The 13,997-nt window shown below is 45.6% G+C and overlaps 1 protein-coding gene across 9 annotated transcripts in view; it reads left to right on the top strand.

The window, feature by feature from the left end:
* Positions 1–13,997, top strand: part of LOC141130929 (von Willebrand factor A domain-containing protein 5A-like) — a 125,697-nt gene that overhangs the window by 14,610 nt on the left and 97,090 nt on the right. For all 9 annotated transcript variants that reach the window (XM_073618181.1, XM_073618172.1, XM_073618173.1 and 6 more), the window contains exon 3: positions 12,921–12,964. In XM_073618181.1, the coding sequence (XP_073474282.1) occupies positions 12,921–12,964 (44 nt within the window). The remainder of the gene's footprint in view (positions 1–12,920; positions 12,965–13,997) is intronic.

Raw genomic sequence — 13,997 nt, forward strand, 5'->3', positions numbered from 1 at the left:
TGCCTCGGTTGGGACACGTTTAAATAGAGTGAAGACCAGCTGGGACTCAGAGAGACCCGCTGGTGTGTCCAGAGGACACGGTCCTGACACCAATGAGAGGATAGAGGCACGCTCTCCATTTGACTTCCAGGGTAAGCAACCCCCTCAGTTATACCATATAAATCCTATAGACCCCGCTCTGTGATTAACTTACAATGACTGTAATGCGTGGTTCCAAGCATACTATAATGCTCCGTACACACGATCGGATTTTCCGACAACAAATGTTGGCTAGCAGGTTCTCAAATTTTCCGCCAACAAAACTTTGTTGTCGGAAAATACCGATCGTGTGTACACAAAAGCTCACGCATGCTCGGAATCAAGCAGAAGGAGCCGCACTGGCTATTGAATTTCCTTTTTCTCGGCTCGTCGTACGTCTTGTACGTCACCACGTTCCCACGTTCGGAATTGTTGACAACATTTGTGTAACCGTGTGACCAGTTTGAGCCAACAACCTTCGAACAAAAATCCACGGTTTTGTTGTCGGAAAGTCTGATCGTGTGTACGCAGGGCATTACACATATATATGTTTGATATTCACAGGGGGAGTATCCTGGGTATAAAAATTCCTATAATCCAGTGCTCCATACTGCTCCATAAGACATTTGTGGAAAAAAAAGGGGGGTACTAAATCCCTTTAGAGGCGGACTGCTCACCAGTCACCCACACAGTATTGAATTCAAGCTACCATATGGTCCCAAAGGTAAGGAATGGGAACTATATATCCCATACTGATATATGGGTTATGTGTAGCAGTACCCCCGAAGGAGCTGCTTGAATATTTGTACCCGGGTCTCCCACTGATTACTCCACAGACAGTTACAGGGTATTTTTACACAGCCAGGGGCACACACTCTTCTACCCATTGTCTCCAATAACCAGACTAGGGGATTTTTTTTTTTTTTTTTTTATGTTTTATTTGGAGAATTTGGATAGGAGAAGGGAATTAGTAGGATACTCCAAATGAACTATTCACAGCGAGGACAACTTCTCATTAGGACTGTGTAGCAGACTGTTGGTAGCCCTATGCAGAAGGCTGAATATGGTGAAACAAGTCTCTTCTTAAAGTGGTGTTCCGGCCTAAATTATAGTTTTTAAATAAAAATACCCCTATAATACACAAGCTTAATGTATTCTAGTAAAGTTAGTCTGTAAACTAAGGTCTGTTTTGTTGGTTTATAGCAGTAGTTTGTTATTTTATAAACTTACAGCAGGCCGTGGCCATCTTAAGTGTTGGCATCTGAAGCCAGACAGTATTTCTTCCTGGATCTCATCCTTGCAGATCTCGCACATGCTCAGTGCAGCACAAGCAGTGTAATAGGTTTTAGGTCAGGTTTCCATAGCAACGGCAGTTTCAGAGGAAGTTGCCGCCCCTTCCCAGAAGGCATTGCAAACAGGAAATGATGCGATGGGCCACGGCCAGGGAGGAGGACGTGAAAAATGAATACAGCAGATATACAGTGGGTGCTGAGAAAAAAAATGAAAAAATATCCAATTTGTTTACAGTGCACAGTTTAGTGAGGGATGCTGAAGAGTTGTAAAAGTGGGTGGAACTCCACTTTAAGCAGAGAGAATTTACTGAACTTTGCTTCTTCAAGACACCAGCCAGTGTCCCCTTTAGCTCACACACCCAGTATGCTGACTTCTAGGACCAGAGGGGCTTTTCAGCAACACACACTCAGCCTCAAGGATCCTTTCAGGGTCTGTACTCACAAAATGTCCAGGGACAGCTGGTAGCCTCCTTCCAACTTCCAAGTGACACTCCAAACCAGTGACACACGACCAGATCCATAGACTTCTTCCCTCAGTCAGCTTGCACATAGGGTTGCCACCTGTCCGGGATTGACCCGGTCAGTCTGGGTTTTGAATCGTGTGTCCTGGTTTCAAACCGCCTGAAGCCCGGACACATTATTCAGAATGGACTGCAGCTCCCCAAGTAACTGAGTACCACAACCGCCAAGTACATAGGTGTGCACATGAGCCCCACCCCCATACATGGACAAGGAGAGAGGGCTCAATCTGCTCCTCCTCCTCCCACCCTTACCCATTTGTCTGCCCACCCACACCCCAATCCCCGGTGTTCTGTGCCTCAGGAAAGGGATGGGTGAGCTAGAAATTTGAGGTCAGCAGCTGGCAGAAACATTGTGGATGAAAGGTGTCGATGCCTGTGCCTCCATCTTTGGGTGAGTGAGCTCACCATCCATTGTCTGTGACTGAAGTCTCCCCCTACCTCCCTTCTCTTTCCTGCCTGTGAGTGCACTAAGGTAAGGGGGACTCAGATGTAAGTGGCACCCTGTGGACTCTGATGTAAAGGGGGGCTTTGGGAACCCTGATTTGAGGGGGAATGATGGGATCTTTAAAGTAAGTGGGAGCTTTGGTGAGCAAAAACACCCTTACATCAGAGTTCCTCTTTTCACCAGAGTGCACAGCTGTGACAGGAGTCACTTTGGGTGGGGTGTTTGTGGAATTCGGCTTACCTTGGAGAGCTCTAGGGACTCTGTGTCCAGCTCCTCTGGCCCCTCTTATGTGTAAATCACCCTGTGTCCATTAGGGGCACAGGGTGACTGAGATCCCCACTATGATCTGTGCTATTTAGACACACTGTACAGCCGCACTGGAATGCTGTATATATGTATATATTGTGTGTTGTCTCATGCTGTTGTGGACCCTTTGCTGTGATCGTTTGGGGTGTGGCTGTATTCCAATGTTCTATTGTGTCTGTCTGCCTTGGATATTATGGGATGTGTATGTAGATTAGCTGTGAGACTGGTGGGGGCGAATTCCTCCAACAGCTCTCCCTTCTGTTTACTGATGAGAAATTTGAATACACCTGACCTGTGTGTCTATTGTGATTGGACAGTTTACCCCGCCCTGAATCCAAGGGTGGGGGGAGTGTCTCTGAGTTGTATATCTGTGGTAACGTGTGTTTGAATAAAGGAGTTTTGATGTTGTTGTTCACCCTACACTGAGTTACGGCTGGTGGCTGGGTGGGGTAAAGGGTCTTGGATAGTAATGCTTTTGGACCAAGGAAGCATTTACGGCGGACATAGTCCTGTTGAGGACAAGGGTTCGTCACAACAGCGTTCGCCACTAATCACTTAAAGATCAGCCTCGTTTTGGAATTTAGGTGTTTACATGTTTAAAACAGTTTTTTTTGCTAGAAAATTACTTAGAACCCCCAAACATTATATATTGTTTTTTTTCTAACACCCTATAGAATAAAATGGCGGTCATTGCTATACTTTTTTTCACACCGTATTTGCGCAGCGGTCTTACAAGCGTGCTTTTTTTGGGAAAAAAAAAATCACTTTTTTGAATAAAAAAATAAGACAACAGTAAAGTTAGCCCAATTTTTTTTTTTTATATTGTGAAAGATAATGTTACGCTGAGTAAATTGATACCCAACATGTCATGCTTCAAAATTGCGCCCACTCGTGGAATGGCGTCAAACTTTTTCCCTCAAAAATCTCCATAGGCGATGTTTTAAAAATTCTACAGGTTGCATGTTTTGCGTTAGAGGAGGTCTAGGGCTAGAATTATTGCTCTCGCTCTACCGATCGCGACGATAGCTCACATGTGTGGTTTGACCACGGTTTTCATATGCGGGCACTACTCACATATGCGTTCACTTCTGCGCGCGAGCTTGTCGGGACGGGGTGTTTAAAAAAAAAAATTTTTTATTTCTCTTATTTATTTTATATGACTTTATTTATTTTTACACTGTTTAAAAAAAAAAATGTGTCACTTTTATTCCGATTACAAGGAATGTAAACATCCTTTGTAATAGAAAAAAGCATGACAGGACCTCTTAAATATGAGATCTGGGGTCAAAAAGACCTCAGATCTCATATTTACACTTAAATGCAATAAAAAAAAAAAGTAATTTAAAAAAATGACATTGAAAAAAATATGCCTTTAAGACGTATGGGCGGAAGTGACGTTTTGACGTCGCTTTCGCCCTGCAGTGTCGTGGAGACGAGTGGGCGCCATCTTCCCCTCACTCGTCTCCAGGCACAGCTAGAGGACAGACGCGATCGCCTCCGCCGCTACCGATGGCTCCGGTAAGTGGCGGAGGGCACCGGATTGCGGCGGGAGGGGGGGCCCTCTCCCGCCACCGATAAAACTGATTCGAATCGGCCGCAGAGACCACTTTTATCTTGTAGCCGACCGCCGCACGAAAACGGGGATACCGGGGTTATGGCAGCTAGCTGCTGACATAACAACGATATCCGCCGCCAAAGTTAGGACGTACAATCGGCGTGCGGCGGTCGGCAAGTGGTTAAAAAAAGGAATTGCTGTGCGCCCCGCTAAAGTGTTCAGGTTTGGCTTGAAGAAAAAGTGGCAGCCCTACTTGCATAGGAACTCTGGGTTGTAGCTTTCAGGCTTCAGGCCCTCAGATCTGCAATCTGAGGTCGCATGGCCTTCCACAATGGGGAGAAGCAGCCGCATGCAACGGGGCACCTCCCCTGCTAATTGACCAGGGCTGTATCTACATCCATGCTTTCACCTGCTGGGTTTCCTCCCATTGTCCAATATAGTTCATTACTATTGGATCAGTGTGAAATCTCCAAGACAGCATGAATCAGCACTGGAGCACACTGAGCAGACCTCACTCATCAATCACTGCTCTCTATTAAGCACCAAAATTTGCCTGTCTGCTTCTCTGTTGAGCAGAAAAGCCAAAAAACGATATACACTTCCTAACACCTGCTACATATGTACAGTATATCTTAACCTGGTTAATAGCCTTTGGATTTATCTGGTGCATAATGTTTATCCTAGGACATCTCACTCCCAATCGGATTATAATTAAGATATTTACATCTTCATCTTTGGATTGGAATACTACTATTACCTCAGTAAGTGTGCCGCAGTTTTTTTTCTACCTGCTTAGTGATATTTTGATACCCATTACCTGATTTTAGATCAACTTGATATTGTTGTCCTTAGGTTTGTCCCCATGTTTACTTATAGGGGGGCTTGGTCCTCCCATTCCGTCCCCTCTCCATTTGATCCAGAGCTCCCAACTGTCCCTGATTTCGAGAGACTATCCCTGATTTGGAGCAATGTCCCTCTGTCCCTCATTCCTCCTCATTTGTCCCTCATTTTGGTTTGATCTGTATAGATGTATATAAAATGCACTTTTTATCTTTTAAAAAACGTTTCCCAGCGCTAAACCTTTCATCTGATTTCTAAATTGCTGCATTTGTAAATTCCAAAAGCCAATATAAAGGAATAGTAGTGGTAAAAAAAAGCTCTTGTGGTTTTAACTAATCTTGTTTTTTTTTTTGTACAATTCTCCTTTAAGGGGGTGTAGCCAGGGGTGTGTCCTATGCCTGCATACTTTTGCTGATAGGTGTCCCTCATTCCCATCTCAAAAAGTTGGGAGGTATGTTTGATCTACTGTTGATTTTGTAAGTGCTTTATGTTTAATGAATACACGATCTGTGTTTTATACTCCCATCTACCTTAAACTGAACATTGACTGACTGCTCAAATGTATATTTGGTAAATCTGAGTTTGTCACTGCTGAATCAACTCCATCTGTAGCCATGTCCACATTATTCTGATGTTTATTTAGCCTTTGAGTCTTACCTAAATTATGGGTTCCCTTATCTCTACAATTTTGGCCTTTTGGTCCTCTTGCAGTTTGATTGTGGTGTCAAAAGTTCTGCTCTGCTAGCTGTGTGACTGATATTACCTCCTGACTGATTAATTGCCAGATTCCATCCACACCCGACTCAGTATAAAACAAGGCATTCTTTATGGGGGTTGCACATGCAGGGGTTTCTTCCAAAGAAGTGGGGGGTCTTTAAATAAGTAGCACTTCCAATTTTGCACTTCAGGGACTTGCACAAAGCAAACATCAACAGCAGACTACTTTACATAACACCAGACTGCATGTGACCTCATTTCCAAATCATCTCACCTTCCTCTCTGAAACATGTACTCGTTACCTCTCCTTTTCACAAGCTCTCTTTTCTTCGCCCCTCTTCTCCACCCCACAATCTGTACATATCACCCTCACTTATTCCCAGGGCCGATGCTACCACTAGGTGGAGTAGGCATCCACCTAGGGCCCACTGCCACCTAGGGCTCACTGCCACCTTGGGCCCACTGTCACCTAGGGCGCAGTCACGGCCTCTGTGAAGCTCCAGGCATTTGTGAGCTCACCCCTGTTCAGTGCCAGGCCGGCTGTCCCAGGAACACATCCGCTGCATGCCGCAAATCCCCCAATGTGTCCTGCTGAGCGCCCCTCTGTCACATCACCTCACACAGGAATATCTCACAGCGCCGCTCCGGGACTCCTTTGCTCCAGTCTTTCCCTCTGGTGCGGCGCTGTGTCTGTGTGAGTGCAGCGGAGGCGCGGGGCTCAGCAGAGATGGGAGCATTGAGAGGTGCACCGTCTGTTAGCTGACCTCCTGGCGGGTGGGGACACCATGGATCGGCTGGATGACGGCGCTGATGGGGACACCATAGCAATACAGCCCGCCCAGTGCTGAGGAGAGCCCAGATGTGATGGTCAAAGAAGCACAGAGGTAAGGAGGAGGATGGAACCTCCCCATCTACATCGAGCTGTATGTGGGGGGTGAGTAGTGCAGGAATTAGGAGTCAGGTAGGTCAGTGTATGTGTCAGATAGGTGGGTCAGTGTAATGGTCAGGTAGGTCAGTGTAATGTTCAGGAAGGTCACATGTTACAAGGGCAGGGCAAAGGGGGTGGGGTCAGGGGCGGAGCCAAGGGGGCAGCAAAATGAGGTTTCGTCTAGGGTGTCAAAAATTCTTGCACCAGCCCTGCTTATTCCTGATCCCCATTACTGCACTCATCACCTCTTTCTAACTCTAAGCCCATATGCTAGTAAACCCCCCAGGATGAAACCCCCCCAAACCCCTCTCATACAAATTGTATTCTCATATTATCTCCCTTACTCTTCTGCTTCTCCTAACCTCTGAAGACATTTACCCAAACCCTGGACCTTCCTTATTTAACTGTACCCTACACACCCATCACCCCACACCCTCTGGCAGTAGTTGCAATCTATGCAATTCGGTCTCCATTCCTCTTCCCAAAACCAGCTTCCTCTTCTCCTGTGCCCTCTGGAACGCATGCTCTGTCTGCAAAAACTCACTGTTCCATGACCTCTTTGTCACCAATTCCTTTAATCTACTTGCTGTCACTGAAACCTGGCTCCATGAATCCAACACTCCTTCTCCTGCTTCCCTCTCCCATGGTGGCCTTCTCTGGACTCACTCCCCTAGGCCTAATGGACGCAAGGGAGGTGGAGTGGGATTCCTCCTATCCCCACAGAGCACCTTCCAGGTTCTTCACTCTGCTCACTCTTTCCCTCTCATCATTTTAATGTTCACTGTATACATCTTTTCTCTACAACTTCCCTAAGAATTGCTGTGATCTACCTGCCCCCTGGACCATTATCGGCTTTCCTTGATGAGTTTTCTGTCTGGTTACCCTACCTACTCTCTTCTGAAATTCCCACAATCCTTCTCAGTGATTTCAACATCCCTGCTAATACAAACATTTCTGCTACTTCTAAACTTCTTAGTCTAACCTCCTCATTTGACCTGAAGCAATGGGTACAGGCTTCTACTCACTCTGATGGCAACACCCTTGACCTTGTATTCTCCTACCATTGCACTCCATGCAACTTCTCCAACAATCCTTTTCCTCTCTGACCACCACCTTATTAGTTTCTCACTCTCCCTGTCTTCCACCACCCTTCCCTCCAATTGCCTAACCATCACCCGTAGAAACCTTCGCCGGTTCAACCCATCTCTCCTCTATTCTGCTACTGACCACCTCTGTGACAAAATCTCACCCCTGTCCCCAACCAAGCCACTTCCATCTACAATACATCCCTGGACAAGCTCGCTCCTCTCACTACACACAGAATCAGACTTCGACCCCTACAACCCTGGCAAACAGATGACACCAGAATTCTCAAAAAACGTAGTCGTGCTCTTGAGCGTCTGTGGCACAAGACTAAGTCTCTCAAAGACTTCAACCAATACAAATCTGCCCTCCAAAAATACTATTCTTTCCTCCACACTGCCAAGCAGACCTATTTTATCACTCTTATTAACACCTTCTCATCCAGTCCCCGTCAACTCTTCTCTACCTTCAACTGTCTACTTTGTCCTGCACCGCCTCCACCCACTGACTCACTCACTGCCCAGGAGATTGCTAATCACTTCAAAAACAAGATTGATACAATTTGTGATTAAATCTTTACCCTACAGGTATCTCCCCCAGTTAAGACCCCATGTCAACAGATACAATTGACATTCCCCTTATTCAAACCTGCTACCAGGGGAGGACTGATAACTCATGGGGCCCCCGGGCAATACGAGATTATGGGGCCCCCAGGCAATCAGAGATTATGTGGCCACACAGTATACACACACACAGTATACAATCACACAGTATACACATACATGTACACACAGTATACACAGACAGATGTAAAAAAAAACACAGATTTATACATACTGTCCCTGGTTTTACTGAGGCTGGCAACCCTGATGGGGCCCCTTAGTGGCCCAGGGCCCTCGGGCAGTGCCCGAGTCGCTCAATGGTCAGTCCGCCCCTGCCTGCTACTATAAACAAAGTTGCTAAACTCCTTTCTAACGCCCACCTAACCACCTGTCCCCTGGTCCCTATTCCCTCTCAAATACTGTGGTCACCCTCTGACTCTATCCTACACTCTCTAACCCACATCTTAAATCTCTCTCTTCTGGCATCTTCCCCAATGCTCTAAAAACACGGATTGGTCACCCCCATATTTAAAAAGCCATCCTTGGACCCTACCAATCTTAACAATCTACGCCCTATCTCCCTGCTCCCCTTTTCCTCTAAACTCCTTGAACACCTGGTTTACAACCAACCTCACTAAGATTAACCTTCTTGATCCCCTTCAAACTGGATTTCGCCCTCAACACTCCACAGAAACTGCTCTTCTTTTAAAACTAACAAATTACCTACTAACCGCAATAACCAACAGACACTGTTCTGTACTACCACTTCTGGACCTTTTAGCTGCCTTTGATACAGTTGACCACCCCCTCCTCCTCAAAAAACTTTACTTCCTGACTGCGCTCTTCAGTGGCTCTCATCCTACCTATCCCAACGCACCTTCAGTGTCTCACTTACAATTCTACTTCCTCCTCTCCTCTTCTGTTCTTGTACCTCTCCTATTTTCAATCTACACATCTTCCCTGGGTCAGTTGATTGCCTCCCACGGCTTTCAATATCATTTCTATGCTGACAACACCCAAATCTATCTCTCCACCCCTCAACTCACTCCATCAGTCTCCTCAGGCATCACTAACTTACTAACAGACATATCAGTCTGGATGTCACACCGCTTCCTCAAACTCAACTTGTCCAAAACTGAGCTCATAATATTTCCTCCCCCAGGTGCCTCTTCCACTGACTTCTCTGTCAAGTGCAATGGCAGAACCATCCACCCATCCCCACATATCAGGGTGCTAGGTGTTATTCTGGACTCTGAACTCTCCTTTTGGCCCCACATCCAATCACTCTCCAGCAGGGAAGTGGGGGTGACGCTTGAAGAAAATACTGAGTGGGAATATTGGTAGAGCTCAGGGGATCCAGTGGCAGTGGAGCAGCAATTCTAGTGAAAGCCTGGGGGCTCAGTTGAGTGAAGTTCTACAATAGGAGATTGTAGAGGAAGTAAAGGAGTTCATTACAACCTTTGTTAGAAACTGTTATAAGATTGTTGCCATAGGAGACAGCGATCATACTCATGCAGATGTGGTGTCTAGCTGGATTCCTTTCCCTGCATGGCTGTCTGCCTATAGAAGTCTCGGAGTCTGCCATTAACATTGCATGCACTTAAGGGTGTCCTGGCCCCAACCCTCTCTCCCACAGTTCTGTTTAAGAGACAATAAATCTCTTTGCATTCAAGAAGGTTTTGACGCCCATCAATCCACCTTGCATTACACCCATTATGCCTTGTAACCCATTCTGCACAGAAGAATGTCAACTGTCCCTAACTCTGGAGGTCACCATTAGGCCTCAGGGGACCTGGGACCCCGCTACATGATTATCTTGTTTCTCACTTTATAATAGACTTACAATATATTTGAACTCTTAAGCTCCTGAAGAAACGTATACTATGCAAAACTTGTTGACCTGACCTAGGTTGGGATGGTGGCTATGCAAATTAGCTGGAGTGATGGGGACCTGGAAGGTTAGTATCGGCAGGAACTGAAACCGGAGCGTCTGAACATAATTGGGGGCCGAGAGTAAGTTCTCCCCAAGAAAGCTGAAAGGGTCCATTACCTCCTGGTTTGAGTGGTCCACCTTGTCTGGCCATGCGCTGGGAAGGCAGATGATCTGCAGTGTCTGTGCCCCTGACGATGCATGTTGATGACGAAACGTTGGGCGACAAGAGACTGGTGACGCAGGATGCGATTGGACGGTGACACGGCGGCCATCTTTGTGGTTAGAAGCCCTGGACGCTTCATACTGCTCTGTACCTTCTTACGAAATGTAAGTGGCTTTTATTTTTTTATACAATAAATTATCCTTTTTGATGGAATTTGCGCAATGAGCATTTTCTCTTTACTCCCTACATACCACGATTCTTGAGGCGCATATACGCACTGGACTATACCTGGTTCTTAATCCTGTCACAAGGAGGAGACCTAAAGCCTTCCATGTAGTTTAGAGGCAAAGGAATATGTTTATGCTACTCCACTGGAGGATCGTTGGTCTATCCCAGGAAGATTGCCTCTTGCTATCTGTTTTCTACATACGTGTATAACCCATACACTGATGGTAAGGGTCAGTTTGTTTGGGTGTTGGTGATGGTGTTTACATCTCCCTTCTGAGTGTCCTTTCATTATGGATCCCGCTAAACAGAGGGTCACCACTTCCTTCTGATGAAGAGGACTTTGTTCAGCTATTGTTATTTATTTTTACCTTTATGGTGACATTTTAGAATTATTTTCTAGCGCTGCACCACTCCTAATATCTCTACAATTATGTCATATGCCTTTGCTGCGGGAGCTCCAGGAGAATAATCCAGATGATTTTCGGAATTATCTCCGGATGACGGACCCCTGCTTTCACCAATTCTTGGCATTGTTGACCCCCTATATTAAAAAGCAGGACACATGCATGAGGCTTTTATTTTATTTTTGGTTGAATAATGATTTGATTTGGTATATTTTCTATATTTTTGGATGCACAAAATGCACTTTTTGGTTAAGTTCTATTGGCAGATAGCATGTCTAATTTTATTTGTTTTCTCTTTTTAATGCACAATAAAAAAATTGTGGAGAATAATACTTGGCTATGTGTTTTACTTCAAATGACAGTTTGGGAGTCGGCAGTTACATTTTAAAAAATACAATGTAAACAAGGGACACCAACATAGTTGTATCTTTGATCTTAAAAACTACGGGATAATGGTGTTGTGGTAACTTGCACCAAAAAAAAAAAGAAAAAAATAACACGCATAATAATATTCTTTATCACTAGAAAAAAAACCTTTGAAAATGTGTTTGCAATAACTCCATCAGTATCACCAGCAAAGCAGCTTTATTATTATCCCATTAAAGAAGAAGAGAATGTATTTCGAGATTTCATAATTTATCACGTCACAAATGTTAATTCTCCATTTTGAACACTAGTTTACAAGACCGACCGCTTCTGGCTCGTCCTTGCTTCCGAGCATGCGTGTTTGTACTTTGGACTTTTGTCCAACGGACTTGTGTACACGCGCTCGGAAAATCCGACAACAGACATTTGTCCGTGGAAAATCCGACAACAATTGTCCGATGGAACGTACAAACGGTTGGATTTTCCGCCAACAGCCTGACATCCAACAATTCCCGTCGGAAAATCCGATCGTGTGTACGAGGCTTAAGTCCTCGGGCTTACCCTGACGTCTAGGGGGAAGATGTGTGGCCTTCTGGTTCCTTCCTCCCCTGCCTCTGGGGGGTTCTCTCTTCAGGAGAGCCCCCCGACTAGTATTTGGGGATGGCTTCCGTTGTCCTAGAAGAACGGGATCTGCCAGGCCTTCTGGCTAGGCAGACCATGTTGAGCCTATGTCCCAGTCAGGAGCCTTGTTCCCCGGGGGTCAGGGTGGACAAAAGCACACCCTTAAGTGCACCCTTTTGTGTGTTCACATGCACGTTTTTTGTACACTTACGTGTTTTTTTGTTGTATGATTTTGCACCACGGATCTAAAAAAAATCTTTTATGTGTTATACCTATTTGAAGGCCCCCTACCTATATTTTGAGGGTTACTGGTGATATTAGATCATCTTCACAATACAAAAAGATTAAGCTAAGTATGTTGTGCATCAAGATGTTTTTACATCTGATTTTTAAACATTTCCAATTAAAAAAGATTTTTTGAACAGCGTTTACCTTTAGTATGGTGCCAGTAAAGTCCCAAGTTTGTTTCTTTTTCCTAAATATCCTTATAATTTAGGGATGTGGCACAGTATATTTTTGTATGTCCGCAGTACCACTATGCGCTGACATGTTCTTTTTTGAATATTTAGTATCCAAACATGCCTGATCCCATCCCTACATAAGAGCTCTGAGGCAGGGTTGCTGTGATGTTTCCAGGAAGCTATGTACAAAACAGTGATGGGCGGTTGATGATGAGACATACAGTATGCATGTAGACAGGAAATGGCTGAAAGAGGCTGCAGGAGATCAGTAGCACTGAGATGGGGGAAAAAAAAAGGGTAAAAAAGGATTTTGTGGAAATCAAAAATTTCAATACCAAACTAAAAATGTCATTCAATTAGGGTTTACATTTAGCTGAAGATACTTTTCAGGCAAGAGGTCTTTCATGCTGTTTCTTGTTGTGTCTTTCTTTCTGTAGGCCACCATGTTATAGCCTCGTCACCGTGACATCCCGTCAGCCAGGTGAGTGTCCATGCACTGGTAGATTCCAGTATGAGCAACTGGTGAGGCAGCACCAGACCCAGATTGTAAGGAGGTGTTAGCATTTCTCATTTGGTGGTCAGAATAGCTTTTAAAAGATACTGTTAAGCTGGCCATACATTTTTTTTATTTTCTTGTACAATTTCTGTACAGTCTCCATTATATTTACCTTCAACTATGTAGTGCAAGGGCCTGTCTGGATACCATTTGAAAGCATTGTTTAGGTTTGACCTCATATTATATGGTTTTCGGTGAATCTAAATTAAAATTGTATAATAATATTGTGTAATGTATGGTCAGCTTTAGTTTAGCGCTTGACAAGGAGCCTGTTAAGCTGCCCATACATTAGTCTGTTTTTCTCCTTTCGTCTTCTAGGATAGCCTCTGAGACATAGGGCTCCTCCCTCCGGGACAGGAAACACCTACACCCAAAGGGCGGTCCTCCAGGCATCCCGCTTCAGTTTTTTTGTGTTTCCTGCTGGACGGGAAGCAAGCACCCCTCTGTCCAGTTAGGGAAGAGTAGGGTTGCTGGTCCCACCACTGCCATTTACTCGGGGAGAGTAGGACCCCTATGGATGTAGTAGGCCCCGCTGCCTCACACTGCTGCGCTCTGCAGCAGGAAACTTTTTCTCAAGCTCTAGTTACCTCAGCCTCCAGGAAGGGCCCTCCCGTCCGTCGCCCCTCGGTCCAGTGGGTGCCGCTCATCTCTGGGCTTTCCACGCTGTGAGAGGGTGCCAGTACACCCGGTAGTTCTGGGTATGGAACAGGGAGGCGTGCATGCAGCGGGGCTTCTGTGTTCCAGCCAGAGGAAGTAACGTGGAGTACTTCCGGTGGATCTGCATCATCAGGGGGCGTTGGAGACGGGGTTTTGGTCTCCTGGGTGCAGCGTTCAGATGGACATGCATACGGGGCCTATGGAAGACTCAGCAGAGGCTGTGCACATACCAGGGAACCATGGAGGGCACTGCAGCACAGGCGGTAGACTCCGGTTCTTCAAGCACTGGCATCTCCCAGGT

This window comes from Aquarana catesbeiana, linkage group LG01 (genome assembly GCF_042186555.1).
Source record: "Aquarana catesbeiana isolate 2022-GZ linkage group LG01, ASM4218655v1, whole genome shotgun sequence".
Lineage (NCBI taxonomy): Eukaryota > Metazoa > Chordata > Amphibia > Anura > Ranidae > Aquarana > Aquarana catesbeiana.